The 17458-nt window shown below is 23.9% G+C and overlaps 1 protein-coding gene across 1 annotated transcript in view; it reads left to right on the top strand.

Annotated features, from left to right (window-relative positions):
- The window catches only part of LOC105361693 (runt-related transcription factor 1), a 53226-nt gene that overhangs the window by 15546 nt on the left and 20222 nt on the right, over positions 1-17458 (top strand). Inside the window, exons 3-4 of the mRNA XM_011498944.1 lie at positions 2978-3091; positions 10210-10509. Of these exons, the coding sequence (XP_011497246.1) occupies positions 2978-3091; positions 10210-10509 (414 nt within the window). The remainder of the gene's footprint in view (positions 1-2977; positions 3092-10209; positions 10510-17458) is intronic.

Below are 17458 nucleotides of genomic sequence, written 5' to 3'. Positions count from 1 at the left end.
GTTATCAACCGATTGTCAATTTAAGGATTTAATTTGTTTTGAATAATTTTCACTCAAACCAAGTAAAATTGTGCTTCAAGATATTGCATGTACAGTATATGTATATATATATATATATATATATATATATATCTGTCTACATGTATCAAATTAAACAAAAATACCAATTCCATAAATTTATAAAGATAGGTTTTTTATCCATTTGTAATAATATTTTAATGACATCGAACAAAAGTATTTATTAGATATAATAAATGTTCCTTAAATTATAAGTCGAAATACTATATTATAAGTTGAAATATAAATCGAAAAGATATATTCTTGTCATTATATTTATCTTGTAAATAAAATGCATTCATATTATATTGATATTAATATTATCTTTGCAGAAATTAGTCTTTAAAGCATTAAAAACTGATAAATAATCCTTCATAGAAAGAGAGAGAAAGAGAGAGACTGAGAGAATAACTTCGTTGTCGACGTTGCAGCGACCTATAACGTGAGATAATGAATACCATAAAACCGTCTCACCTAAAGCCCTCCACGCACTCTTGTCGTTTACGGCAGTTAATAAATTTAGCGGTTCGAAGGATCTTCCTCTTTCCTCCTTCTACAAATATCACACTGTAACGATGAACAAACTAAAATAAGAAAAGCCAAAACATGGGTTACTATTTCTAATTTTTATACTGCATTTATGTAGTATTTATAATTTTTGTTTTTGTATACGCATATGATATTTGAGTACTTTGCTACTATTCTTTTGTACTAGTCTTAAATATATTGTCCTAACGTTTTATATTATATTGAAGAAATACAATAAGATGACAGAAATAACATAATAATAATTTTTTTATATTGTAATCAAATTTTTCTATCACTATAATAATATTATATAACTTATTTTCTTTTTTAATTAATTTAATTTATTATTTTAATTTATTAAAATTATTAATTATTATTTTTATTTTATTTTAGATTATTTATATTATAAATATTATAAATAATATAATTATAAATACATTATATTATAATAAAATAAAAATTATTAAAAATAATAATTTAATTAATTAAAAAATTTAATTAATCGTATGAAGTATTCATATATAGAAAACATATTTTTTATAAATCAGTAATTATGAAAGTTACATGTTAATTTTTTTTTAATTAATTTTTTTAAGGATCTCTTTTTTGTTTTATAAAATTAAATTTTACATTTTAGAAAAATATGTAATTAAATACGTTAATGTTTTACACAAAAGTTCTAAATAAATTTAATATTGGGATTTTTAATTAGCTCTATAAAATGATTGGGATTTGTAATTTTAGAAAAATGTCTGTTTGTAAAAATAACAATAAATATAGTTTCAATTATATAGAATTTATTTTTGAATGAAATATTTAAAATTTATTATTTTGTTTAAAATTGTTTAAATTAACATAGTTTAAAATTGTCCTTATATTATTATTTACCTGAATAAACCTCTTATTATCAATTCAAATTGTTAATTTTAACTGAATTATAAGTTGCAATTAATTCTTCCTATTGATGAACTTTACATTCAATCAAATACTAAAATTTTATTTTATGTTTTACTTGCGTCTTCAAAAACGAAGTAATATAACAAATAAATCATCTTTTGCAATTTTCGTGTATACTTTCTTAAGTTTACGAAGATTTTGCTTTGAAAAGAAGAAAGTCAATCTGTTGAATCAAGGTTTAAGAAACGAGGCTCGAGAAAAAGCAGTACAAAATAAGAGCAGTGACATCAAGCATTGTGAGAAGGCCTCAAGTTTCGACATCAGTTATTGTGCAGTTTGCAAGCGATTGTACCTATTCAAAAGAAACTCTTGAGAAGCGAGCATTACCAAATGCATATTAGCCAGCGACGGTTCGCGACTGTTTAAGAGCTCGTAGTCAATCTCTTCGGCAGACGTTTATGAAGAGGGAATTAATATACTCGAACACTTTCGTAACCTCCCAAAGAAACCTTCATCCAGTGTGATATACACTCGTGGCCGTTCCATTCTTTTTCTTTTTCACTCACTCCCATTCTTTATACCGTTCTTTTCTGAACTCATATTCTCCTTTCGTTTATATTATAGTTTTCTTTATTTTCTTTTTTTGGGTTTGGTTGCTTGTAAACTTTAAAGAGTTTAAATTAAATAGCTTTGCATGAACATAGTGCGTTTTTAATTACATTGACGATTATTGGATACATTTTTGTACTGTGCATTTCTCAATGTCATTAAAAATTTATCTGTAGCATAATATTGTGAGTTTGTGATTTGACATTTATGATGCTTTATTTTCGAGGCAAGTACGATATTGAAATTTTTTTTAATATGAATTCTTAATTTTACATCAACATGTCAAATAATATACTAAATATTTCTTATGAAATAAATTAAATGCCATACGTTTATACACCAGAACTTATTTTTTCAAGTATTACATTTAGTAAGGAATTGAACTAGTGATTTATATAAATACATATTTTACAAGTTACGAAATAAATTTATGTATAAAATAAAATAATTTAATTAAAATAACTTATTTAAATTCAGCCTTTTGATGTATTTAAATGTTGACTACAAATTTAGTTATGTATTATTATTTATTTTATATTTGTTGTAATTTTTTAATAAAAATCTAATAATATTAAATGTAAATATCACTTATAGATAATTATATATTACTGTTTATAATATTATAATATTATGTTTTATTAAAACTGACTGATTTCATACATTAATAAATTCTTATTATTTTTTAAATAATGAAAGATATTTTTCAATTAATTATAAAATTTTTAAATTGTCATTAACAATATCATTGAATGTAATCAAATTGTATATAAACACCTTTTCTTATCTTATCATTATAACATTTATTCATAATTACAGTAGTTTGTATTATGTATATCGATATAGTTGATGTAAACATTTTTCTAGTTACCTGTGTTTAATTGTTTAGGAAAAAGCTTCAGCATAACGATAACAGTATCCACTACACCACCTCAAGTTGCAACGTATACTAGAGCTATTAAGGTTACCGTTGATGGTCCTCGAGAACCTCGATCCAAAACAAGTAAGTAAATTAATTAATTAAATACTATTATAAACTCTAAATTTACCCATACCTGTATTCCAAGTTGCGAATTTATTAACCAATTTAATAATATACTATTTTTGTATTTATTAGAAAATTTAATGTTAGAATTATTATAAGAAGTATGTAATTTTATTGCAACAAATCTGATAAAGATCTACAAAATTCAGCTTCTAACTTATAATTTTCTTCTTAGTAAATGATTATGAATTAATAGTCCAGATTTTTTTATCAAATTCAATTCATGAAAATATTTGATAAGCAGCATTTATTTATTTTCTTTTTTAAAATATTATTAAAAAAAATTATATGAATATATATAATATTGTAATGTCGATTTATATTTTTTACTTGTAATTTTTACATATAATTAATTTCTTGTATTATCAACGCAATTTTAAATGCATATACTTTAGCTATTATCAATTGTACTTATAAGATATTCATATTTATAAAATTAGCATAAATATATATATAATGAGATTATATATGTTTAAGTAGTGTAAATGTTATTGTATAAATAAATTCGAATATAATTATTAAATATTATTTATAAATAAATTTATAAGTACGACTGCAGCTTATTTTTCAAGGAAACTATTATAAAAAGCTTTGTATCCTCAACATCGAAAATTTTCTTAATTTGCAGGTAAAAAATCGTTTCATAAATAAAAAATAATAGATAAATTTGTATAATCTTTTCATTATCTTATGAATTTAAATGACATTTTATTCATAATATTTTTATTTTCATTTCATCATGATATTATCTTATTCATTTAAGTAACGGAATAATAATTCAATACATATCGCATAACTTTATATATGTATATATTGTATATGCGTTAGAAGTCTTAATATTAATCCAATGTTTGCATTTTCATTATTATTTATTAATGTATAATATATGTAGAAAAGGCAATTTCATCTTAAAATATACGTTACTTCAATATTTTACATTGATTCAATTTTAGTAAAAATAGAATTTTTTATCTCTCAGTATTTTTTTAATAGTATTCAATTAATTGATTTAATCAAATATATTACTAAATAATTAAGTTTTTTTTATAAATTATTATTTAAAGTATGTAATAGATATGGCTAAGTGCATTTATATAAGATTTTTGTTTGTGCTAATCATTTTGATATTATTTCAATAAAAATATTTCATTTTTATATTTTTAATAATGAATGAATTGAGTACATAAATATTTTTTAAAATAATAAAATTAATAATTTATATATTTTTTACTAAAAATTTATTCTATGTTCTGTTCATTCTGGTAGTCTCGATGAACATAAAAGGTCACTTGCGAGAAAAAGGTGAAAACCGCAGCAGAGAAGAGAAAAAGAAAATACGTTGAACCAACACTTTACCAACTCAGGAACTGCGACTTTCTTCCCTTTATATCCTCGGCTTGTCGCCTTCTTTCTATTTCGTTTATCAAATTGCACACACCTCCCACTCATTCTTGTATGTCCTACTACTTATTTTTTGCCATAGCATACCTTCATCTTTTTTACCTTTTTCTCGTTACTTATGACCGTTATTTTAAAGATCCAGAGAATTGCAGGAGTAGTGTCATTGAACTTAAGGTTCTTATAGCATCTACCATACGATATGAGCAGTCACGGCCCGATCCGTTTTGACGTTTGCGTGATACGTTAAACCTTGCGAAAGCAGCTGCTTAAAATGGTTGCACCGTTGCCTTCATTCGCATAAAGGATGATGCCACTGAGAAATGGATTACAATATAATCGGCTGCTAATTGTAGATTCCTGAAATTTGTACACGTGTTTACCAAATTTCTGGAAGCATAGGTTCATTTAAATTACTACTTCCTACATTTTTTCAGTTATATAATAGTCTTATCTACTTCTAATAAATAATTTGGTATTTAGTCGAAACTTCAACGTAATGTAGAGACAAGTGTATATTTGTATTTATTACAAGCTGGAAATTTACACAAATCGCCGCAGTTGGAATCATTTATAATATAATACTATAGTTGCTACAATATTTTCTTCCTACATAAGTAAGTAAAATTAATGGTTCAATTTCTAAGTAGTTTTAGAGAATAATACATTATGAAAGTTTTAGATGTACTATATACGGAAAATATTTAAAGACATTGTTAATACATGATCATCAGCTATAGTTTCTAATATATTATTGTGAATACTACTCTATTAACAATACATATGGAAACACAAAATTAAAACAAACCACTACTTTATTCATTTATAATATTATATATAATATAAAAATTAATGAAATTATATTTTATTAACTTTATCAAAAATTATTAATTGTAACTGTTATTTATATTTCGAAATCTAGCAATTTGTAACCATTTTTTATTAATTCACTTTAAATATAACTAGTTCATTGTTTTATTGCTATGCTACTACAAATTATTGAATGAAGTACGGTCAGTTCCTATACATTAAAATATTAATTAGTGTTTTATTTGTAACAAAGAAGTAATAATTTATAATCAATTATACTATATACTTGTATAGGAAAATTAGTCATTTTTGTACACTAATTAATTTCTGCATATCTGTACACTACTAATCTGTATACTAATATTCAATACTATATTAATGTTTTTGTTAGCTATAATATTCATAGTTAAAAGTAAACTTTGGTAAAATTTTTCAACAGTATTTCACAGTTTTTTCAACATTTCTCAGAAAAAGTTAAATTTGAATTTGTATTTTTATATTCAATTAAATTATGTATAGTTATAACAATAAACTTGTAAATTAATCTTTATTATTTGATTATATTTTCTTCATCATTCATTGGTATTAGTGAATTTTAATATTTAATTTTTAGTATTTAATATTATATTTAGTAATAATGTAAAAAGTATGCAAGGTTTCCAATATATATCCCATCTATTTTTTTACTTTATAAAGATTAAATTCGTATCTATTTTTTTTCGTGTGTATGCATAATTTATTTTTTGCAATTTATTCTTATCATATAATTTTATGAAATGAAAAATAGATTAATGAAACGGGTCTACGAATTATAATAAAATAAAATGGATATAGAAATATTAATTGTTGTTAGATAAGGTATAAAGCATTAATTATAATAAACAAAATTCACAAAAGACAAATAGCAGAGAAGAGGATAATTACAATGGCTGGTATGAGATAACACGACCGATTCCAAAATTCTATCTAATAAAAACTCTTGAGGTTTAAACAGATATTAAAAAATTGATATATACAATATATCGATTGCGCTTTAAATCACTATACAAAACTGTTCGTAAATTTTCAACATGTTTTCTCTCTTAAAATTGTTATCATTCTATTTCTATTGCTTGTTTTCCATTTATTTCTATTTATCACTAATACAGAGCTTCTTCAACATAGATCCGTTACTATATTTTACATAAATTCTTCTATTTAACCTATTTAGAATTAACCATCTTATTCTTTTATACTTTTACACGAATTGTAACTTTTGAAAGCTTCCAAACTTAATAAAATTAAAGATATTGGTGTTCCTGATTTATGCTTAAAGTATTACAAATAAGCCTTGAAGTCCGATTCTCTATTTTCTTGATGCTTTTTTTGTTTCGTGGGTCCAAAACATATAGAGTATAGCCTGTGAGTGTATTTTCAGTACTCAACCACTGACTATTCTCCTCAATAAATAAAACTCAGCAATATTGGAGAAGTAAAAAATAATTGGTATGATCACGAGCACCAAAAGCCAACGCTTATTATGAGCCACAATACGAAGGATCGATCGATTTAGCTACTAGTTCCAGCAAACACCTGTTCGTCATTATGCAAGCGTGAGCCTCAAATCGACTTCGGGTCTTTCTTTGTCAGCATGCATATCTATCTTTTCGGAGTTTACCTTTGTGATCATGTTTTTAGAAAATGAGTGAGCTCTTGTTCATATTTATATATGCTTCTATTCTTTCAGAATTTCACAGAAGTCGAACATATGATATTCAACCAGAGTAAGAAACGTGATGTGACAAGAAAAATAAAGTTCACCTAGAACAAAGAAAAGGCGGAATACTTAACTTTTAAAAGCGTGACATATGGTGCTTTGTAGCCATTTTATTTGATTCATTAATTTATCTTGTATACAAAGATGTATTTATGATGCCTTCTTAAGTTATTATTTTATCGGAATTTATATCTAAAAGGTTTAGCCTCGTACGTTGTTCAGAATGATGGAAACATGATCTTGATTTTCAACGACTTTATTTATTTGGTAGTGAAACTGACATTTCAAATTTAATTGTATTCGCTATATTAAAAATCGAATAACTATGTCATTAATTACAAAATTTAGTTATAAAACAACTCCGAATAAAACAATTCCGAATGAATTAATATAACAATTGTTACTTTACTTAAGGGTCAAATTTCAACTATTATTCACATAGTATAAATACGATCGGAATATAATCTTTCATATAATTTAAAATATTTAAATTACTATTAATTTGTCTTAAAAATTTCTAAGCATTATTTATAATGCTCAAACACATATTTCAATAATATAGTTATTAGAATATAAGTATTATTTATAACTTTCACATAATAAAATAAATTTTAATCATGTCTGTTTACTTTATGCTACACATTCAATAGTTATATAACTAGAAATTAGATTGACGCTTTTCATAGAGCAAGATATTTTTATGTACTATAAAAAAAGTAGATATTAAACATGGTGAATCATTATTATATTTGAAGAAATAAATATGTGATCTTTCATAACATCAGTATGTTTTTAAAATATATTTTATAAATCATTTATTTATACTATATGGATAAAAATTTAAAAAGAGCCAGTTTATTAAATAAACCATAACAAAATGTATAAAGGTTAGCATTATTGCCACTGTTGATTTATAATCACTACTTTTAATTTTGATAAATTGACATATGAGATTTAAAGTTACATGAGCATTATATTATAAATTACTACCTCATTAATACGTTGCTTATGAAATTGAAACATTTTAATAAGATCGATACATAATTTTTGATAACTTGACACTTCGTTCATAAATCTAGTTGATACAATTATGTACAATTACAATTATATACAGTGTATTCATTATTTTATTTGCATCATTTTAAAAATTTCAATGTAAAAATAATGTCTTTAAATATAGAAAAATATTTTTTATTTGATAATAGAATTTCCGAATTTGTATTTAAAAAAAATTTATGAAATGTTTATCAACTATTTTTCACTTTATATTGAATACACAAATCGTAACAGTTAATTTTAATTTTTGAAGTCAATTCAGTCTCTTTGTTCATCAAGAATACTTTAGAAATTAATATAAAATATTATAAAAGTCTTAATAAAAAATATTAAATTACTTAAAATATTAAATTATCGGAATAATTAGAATTTTTATTAGATTATTTATTAGATTATAATAGATTTTTGAAAATACTGAATATTTTAACATTTTGGTATATAAATTGTTTTTGAAAATTCGGTATAACCGAATAAAACATAATTACGAAATGTATATTTTTACGTTCTTAATTATAAGGATAAACACAAGTAAAATATTTATTAATACTACCTTTGTAAGAGAATTGTATTATAATTTATAAAGTGAAATCCAATGTCTAGTGATTTCAAAGTAAGTTATTAGATTACATGAATCAATGACATGCATAGTTAATGTAGTTCTGAAAAATTCGTCAGGTTGGCAATTCGAAGCCGTTAGCAAAGCGGAGTAGTAACTTACCTTTAATAAAGCTTATTGAAGGACCTTAATTATTAAAGTCGATGAGATAACTCGAGCAGACTTCTATCCAGCCTAATACTAGCTTCAATAGGATGCCATACATTCCACAGTTATTAGAAACATTTACAGTAGTGTGTGCAGGACGGCGTCAATGCGTTACACGAAGCTCAATATTTCATATACGTTAATCGGATATTAGACTATGTTATTGATTCGATTCTCATTGATTCATCAATAGAAGATTGATTTGTAGTCTATGTGTTCAATTTCCATTTTCGCTTTCAATATATAGTGACAACCGAGTTGCATAAATTGGAAACGAATAACGTGTGTATATATATATATAAATATATATACTCGATTAGTTACAAATTATACTGGTGCGTTAATGTTTATTTTTTATATAGATCCTTATGAATTATTTTGGTTGAAATTATTTTAGAAAAGTATTTAAAATGATTTTGTTTTTTTGAAAGATGATATATTTAAAATACATTGTATTATTCGGAAACGAGTTCAAATACCGCTAAAGATAATGAATACATTACAAAATTATTTAAATATATATTACCACCTTTTGTTATTTTATTGTTTCTAACAACATTCCTAGAATTAAAATTTTTTACGTTGAATGATTTTATATCATGTTACTTTCACACTATGTAATTTAAGCCCGTAAAATTTCATTTATTATTAAAATGTATTATAGGAATAAAATAAAGTTCTCAACTATAATTTTTTCTTCGAAATTAATGAAGTATATTAACATATATTCAAACACCTAAAAAATTCAAAATTAACTTAAACAAAAATTCAGAAACATTTCACGATTGATGTATTTTGTTAAACTGTAATTATTTTCAAAAAAACTTATAAAATTTATATGAAAGATAAATGCAATGAAATATATATTATATTATTATGTTATTTTATATTTTGTACATGATTATTGGAAAAAATAGAAAAAAAATTTGCCTGTTTCTTATAGAATTATTAAATTATTTAAAATATATTTCAATTTAAACTTTCAAATCATTTATATTATTCATATAGTCTTTTTAGAACTTTTAAAAATCTCTTTATTTTGTTTAGCGGTTACATATTTAATTTAGAGCATAACAAAATTTAATGGCTTTTGAATCTTCAATAACTAGTTGTAATTTTTATTTTGTATGTGCAATATTAACAGTTCTCTTTGTTTATTTTTTAAATAAGAAAATGTAAATGTATCTAGATTGTAGATAGATACATGTCAATGAAACTTCAAATAAATTTGTATCTTTATTCATAATCGTGTGTGAATTATTTTAATGTGAAATTATCTTGATTTTTAATTAGGACAACAGCATCAGCAGTTCCGAGCCTTGGGGCTTGGGCAGCGTCCGTACCTTGGGGGACCCGACTCCTTTCGAAGCCACTTGCATGAATTAGAATCTTATCGACGAACAAAGCATCACCATCATCACCACCATTCAACGACGGCTCAACTTCAAAGTTCCACCGGCATCAACAACAATAATTCTTGCGGCAATCCTAACAACTCGTCAACAAATTCACCATCTTCCGGTAGCCATCTGGCCAGTGCTGGCGGCCCTAGTGCTCACCAGGACTGCTTCAAGCACAGCCCTCAACATGGCGGTAAGTTACTAATAATATGTATTCTCACACCTTCAATTTTATTTCGAGTCATAGCTTATTTCCTTTAAGTTTTGTGGTCTATTATCATGTTCTTAGTTTAACTACAATTCAAATCTTTTTAATGTTATTGCGTTACCTATAACAAACATAATATTAATTATATTTACATAAATGGATAACAAATCTTTTTAATTTTGTTTTATCCGTAAGAATTAACTTAGTTTATATTGGATAAATAATTTGGAATAATTTATAAAGCCATTTTTAAAGGTGTTTATTATTTTTCTCAATAATATAATAAATTTTAAAAGTTTAGAATTAAGAATTTTTTTTTATTTCATTTTATACTTTTTATACGTATTACATGATTAAATTTACATTAAAATAATACATTTTTATTTGTTTAATTATAAGTATTACATGTAAATTTAACATTTATAAAATTTCTTTAAAAAATAAAATTAAAAAAATTTACTTAAAAGGTAATTTTTTAGAAATATTTTTTATATTTACAAATAATAGTAATGTTTTCGAATTTATAATAGAAGTTTTAATTTCAAATGTACTCATATATTTAATGGATTTCGTCATTATATAAAATTATATCAAATGAAAATGAATAAGAAAGCAAAAGAAAAATTAAACTCTCTTGTAATTACCTTCTGTAATCTTTATAATTCCAATAGTCACATAATGTATTACCATTAATTTTTTAATTTTTCATGTAATTAGAGTAAAATATTATATTTTCAATTTGTCTATACTGAGTGTGTATGTGTATGTTTCTCTCTCTCTCTCTCTCTCTCTCTCTCTCTCTCTCTCTCTCTCTCTCTCTCTCTCTGTATATAACTCTATTAGATGTAATAATAGAGAAAAGAGAAATAGCACTAAACTAGTAGAAAGTTAGTAGAAGGCAAATGTGATAGATCATTCAACGAAAGGAAAGAAGTAAAAAGTATGTAAGCAAGTGTGCATGTCATACAGGCAGACAGACAGAGAGAGAGAGAGAGAGAGAGAGAAAGAGAGCGGGCTGAGAGAGAGAGAGAGAAAGAGAGCGGGCTGAGAGAGAGAGAAAAGCTTAATAACGGTTGAGACTAAAAGGGAAGAACAGACTGAAACAGAGAGTCACAGTCGTTTCTGCAGGTAATAGTTTTATACCTCGTTCCGGCTGTGCGCCCACTAATTCCGTATAATAACGTCATTCAACTTTACTCTCTCTTTCCTCTCTCTTTCTTTCTGTTTTTCGCTCTCTTATTCTCTCTTGATTATACTAGGTATTGTCGTTATAGCTGTTGCTGATGTTAATGTAGTTAATGCATTCAATTTCTTTTCTAAATATCTTTTCCTTATTATTTAAATTTTTTTATTAAAAATTTCTTTTTTCATAATTCAAGATACTTAAAAATATATGAATTTATCATGTGTGATATATTTCCATAGCATATTCTCTACTTTTAAAACAATTTTAAATATATTAGTAACAAGATAGTATTAAAAGAATTGATTATAAGTATTAAGTTCCAATTCTGTTTTTACTAATAATTATTAAAATTATTAAAATAATTACTAAGTAGACAAATGTTAAATATCTTGTTCCATTTTCATAGATTTATGTACTTTATTCATGTAAATATCGAAGCTACTTGGAATCCTAATCATTTTCAACTTCCTACATGTTTATATTATATTATTACTAATATATTATATTTATGAATGACGATTTTAAATATAATAAAGCGTGCATAAGAATACCGGAATTAAGTGACAATATTTAATAACATTTTAATATAATTTATATCCATAGTTTCATTTTTACGTTAAATATTATTTTTAATATAATAAAACTACATGCAAATATATTAGATATTAATGAATAATAACGAATAATTTTTATTATACAAAAATAATGGTATTTCCGATTTTAGATTACACTTTATAGATTACAGTAAATACGTATTACAAATTCATTTGGGTATACTTATAGCTGTTATGCTATAATCAAAACGACATAAAATTTGGTTACTCTTATACAATTATAATATTTTATTTATTACAATATACTTTCTAATTGATACATGTAATTATATTAAATATTTGTATTTCAAATCATAAATAAATAAAATAAAATTGCAGTAAATGAAATTTATGTCTAGTTTTTTAATATAAATTTTTATATTTTATACAAAATACAAAGAATTTCATTAAATTTTTTAATATTAACATATATCAGCTATGTAACAATTAAAAAAGAGAGAAATCAAGAACTGAAAGAAGATTAAAAAGTAGAAGGAGTAGTTGATTGATCAGATTGCGTCTTTTTTGCTACTGGATTATCAGCCGTTGCCTTGTAACACGATCAGCCGCATGATTCGTTTGGTATACATTAAAAAGAGAAAAATGAAAATCAAGGAAAAAAATTATATAGAAAGGAATACGTGATTTAAATCTTAGAATATCTAATTGATAAATATCTAAACTGTCTAAAAACTGTCGACAGTTTTCAACAATTATTATATAGTAGATACTGATACATTAAAACTTTTTTTTCTTTATTAGTTAGTTGATTTTTTTACATATAATTTTTAAAATATTTTTTCTTTGCTCAAATGTAATATTCTATTAACATTCAATTTTTTTAAATTTGTATTATGTATCTTTTAAATAGTTATGAAAATATATTTCATATATCTATTATATTATTTAATATTTGTAATGATTATAAATAAAATCTTATTTAAATATATACTACAAATAAGTTTATTTAAATGTAAAAATACCATTAAATAGTATTTTAAATTTTATACTATACTATATTTAACTTTACATACATTAATAAAATACGTGATAATTAAAAATTCACATGTTCTATATTTTATTTAAAACATTTCTTCTATTTACTGATGAAATTCAGATATTAAAAAACAATTTATAAATAACGAAATTACATATCTGTCTATATAATAGTTAATATTTCTTCTAAATTAAATACGAATAAGTATAATCATAAATCATTAATTTTGACAATAATTTGTTAATTTAAATTATGTTTATAAGCCTGTCATTAGTAATTTAAAAAGAATGCCAAATCGTATGTTTTATCATATTGATATTTTTATACAAATAACTTCATCTTTGCATTTATAATATTTTATTTTTAAAATCTTATAGAAAATCATTTTGGAAAGCTGGCACATTATGTCAACAATCGAGTGAAAATTTATCTGATATATTAAAAAATATATGATACGGATCGTTTGTTAGTTTCTTCTTTCATTGTCTTTTTCTTTCTCGACTGTACCTCTTATGGTCTTGCGTCAATGGTCTCTACCTGATCAAACTTAAGTAGACTTGCTTTTGCACTCTTATTTTCTCTCTCCTTCTCTTATTCTCTTGCACCTAGCTGCTATTTTGGTAAGAAGGAGAAACCTCTTTGAAGGCAACATGTTGTGGTTTCTCTCTGTGCCCTTTACCCGTCTCGCACTCTCGTTTTTCTTTATCCCCCGCTTACCTTTTCGTTTCATAATTACCTTGTTTGCCTCTCGCGCTCTGAATTTTGCCAAGGTGCACTAAACTATGAGCTTGTCGTGGAAAAAAGGTGACACGAGAGTGAAACAAAGAGACAAAGAAATACAGAAATAAACTAAGAGAAAAAGATACAAAATGAGAGAGAAAAGGAAAAATTGAATGCACAAGAGTATTAAGAAGGGAAGCACGACTTAAAAAGTCGTGTTTGCAATCTCCTTCGTTGTAAGGAACAATAACGAAAAGAAAGAAGCATAAAAGGTAGACATGTACTGTCGATGAAATGTTTATAAACTTTCCATTTTGTCTTGAAATGATTTCTTTTGCTAAAAAACAATTATTTGCATTAATTTTATAGATTTTTATTTTTATTCTTATAAAACTAATTATAATAAATGGATATTCGATTGGCAAAGATTAAAATTTCTTTTAAAGGTAGTTATATTATATTACAATATTTATTTATTAATTTTTAAAATATAGTTAATAAAATTTAATTTAATTAATAAAACAATTAATTATATTACAATACAAAGAAAGAAAGACAAAAAAAGTACTTTTCTATTTTTAATCGCATATGCACATTATTTTAGTAGAAAGTTTATATACCCATATAAAATAAACTAATATTATTCTAAGAATATAAAGATACTAAAATAGCTAAATAGTCAAATAATTTCAAATTCCAAAATGATGGTAATATATATTTCAAATTAAGATTATATCTGAGAATTTAAGTAAAGCAATTTAAATATATACAAACAACTGAATAAATTAATAAAAATTGATTTGTTATAAACATATATATTAATAACTAAATAAAACTATTTAAAACTAATAATTGCAAACTAATTTACAGTTGATATATAATAATTTATATATAATTAATAATATATATAAATAATATGTAATAATAATTAATAAATTATTTGTCGTAATCTTAATTTTAAAAAGAATCATATTGAATTAATTTGCAATTTCTATTTAGCATTAATATGAATAAAGTGAATCATTAATACATACTGTTTCTGATTCACTTTAATCAAAATCAATCAATAAAGTACTTGAAAAGTCATTTTATATGCGTTCCTTAAAATGTTTTAATACAACCATTTATGGAAGAGTAGCTGTGTAACACTGAGAAAAAAATAAATAAGTTTCCAACATCAGTTATATCAACATTTTATATAGTAATATATTATTTTAATGTTAAATAATACATTTATTATATCATTTTGATGAAAATAGATAACACAAATTAAATGATTCCTTATAAAAAAAAATTTAAGCGAAATAGAATGAATCAAATTTTTTAATTAATTATTATATAATTACTTTTCGATATATATGTATCTACATATATATATATATATATATACACATATGCGTTTGTAGGCATGGGTATGAATGTAAAGAATGTGTGAATATTTTATATACAGAAAAAAATTATCTTAAATTCATTTTCATCACAACTTATTACACTACTAAAATGTAAATTTTACATAACTTATAGTATTATTTTTATATTTTAATCTTAAAAAATTTATTGATTTGTATGATTATCAATCAGATGAGATTAAATATTTTATTTAAAACATGGATTTATTTTATTCATTTTTTAATATTTTTTACTATTAAATTTTCCATTTTCTTATATTTATTTTTAAAGAAAATTCTATCGTTTGATATTATATCGTTTAATGTTGATATTTCAATTTTGTTGTATTCTCTTTGTTTTTTTTATCAAATAGTCTTATCTGTTTCGTAATTCTATAAAAACTGTGTAACTATCGATTGAAATAAATATATATTTTATATAAGAATGCTTTAGATTTCGTAAACAAAAATTTAATTAATAATAAATATAAAATGATGAAATGGCTTCACTATTTCTTCGAGGACGTAAATAATTTATTTACGTTTATTTACTTTTTTTCTTTAATTAAAAACTTAGTAAAGAGTAATAGTAAGATTTACATTTACTTTGTAAAGCCAACGAGTGACTATTTTTAAACTTGAAGCTTTCGTTTTTACTGCATCTTAGAGATTTGAACGACCTTGGCAGAAAGAAATCACAGAAAGAGATGAAGAGAGAACGAGATAAAAGTAATGGGAAGAAGAGAGATAAAAAGAGCAAGGTTGGTACTGGCTGATGAAAAAAGAAAACGAACAACGCTTTTCTGTCTCTAATAATATCACCGTGTCGGCTCTTTCTCTTTCCTTCTTGCCCTCATCTATCTGACTCATGATCGAAATAATGAGGCTTGAGGGAAAAAAATAAAGACAGTGAAGTGGCAGACGAACGCAAACTCGAAAGGATTGCTGGAAGAACGAATTGCAAGGAAGAGAGTAGAAGAGAGGGATTTACCATGTATTGGTAGGGGTAAGCACGCTGATTATGGGGTGTCAAACAATTACACTGATTGTACTTTCTGTGCGCTTCTTTTTACTACGTCTATACGTTTCTTCGCCGCAGCGGCGACTCTTGTTTCGCCTTTATCTCTCTCTCTCTCTCTCTCTCCCTCCCTGCCTCTTTTCACTGCTTATCCCCCCCCCCCCCCTATATCTCGCCATTTCTTTCGTCCTCCTCACGCTTTCTCTCTCTCACTAACTCTCCCATTCCCTTATTCTGACATCCTCCCTTTTTACCTGATTTATTTTATGCATATAATATACATTTCCATTTCGTCGTCTTCTTTACCTTAATTTTATTCGTACTCCTTTATCTATACTCATTATTTTTTATACTTTTTATACTTTTAATACTTTTTCTTCTTTACATTACATTGGATAATTTTTATGCTTTTACAAATATATATAAATAGGTGTATACAGTAGTAATATTCTCTTATATTAAATCCGTTCTTTTTCTAATGTTATATATTTTAATTATATATTTTCCTCTATTGTTCTTTCAATTTTTCTTCTATTTAATTTCTCTTATATTTTCATAATGTTTTTAAAATGTCCCTCTAATTTAATTATCAGCTCATTTTATTTTTTGCTTCAAGTTTCTTTTCATCTGTATCATAATTACACTGTCGGTGTATGCTATAACTAAAAATTTTATATAATTTTTAATACATGAATAATTATTAATACAGGTATAAAAAATTTAAAAAGTAGTAAAGAAAATATACATGATACAAGATCCAAATATTTAAAAATGAAAAAATAACGTATTTCTTATAAAATATGATTCATAATTTAATTTAGAAATTACCATTCTTTAAATTAAATATTTTAATATTTACAAAAAAGTTAAAAATAAAAAAAATAATTAGAAATATGTAGAAATGGATAAAAATGTTAATAAATAAATTCGATACAATTATTAAAAAAATACCATTTGTCAAACTTCAATTTAAATAAATGTACATTACTAATATTAATAAATGTAAACTTAATTTGTGCAACTTTATTTATT

Source organism: Ceratosolen solmsi, unplaced genomic scaffold (genome assembly GCF_000503995.2).
Source record: "Ceratosolen solmsi marchali unplaced genomic scaffold, CerSol_1.0 scaffold30, whole genome shotgun sequence".
Lineage (NCBI taxonomy): Eukaryota > Metazoa > Arthropoda > Insecta > Hymenoptera > Agaonidae > Ceratosolen > Ceratosolen solmsi.
This window is presented reverse-complemented; position numbering and strand designations above follow the sequence as displayed.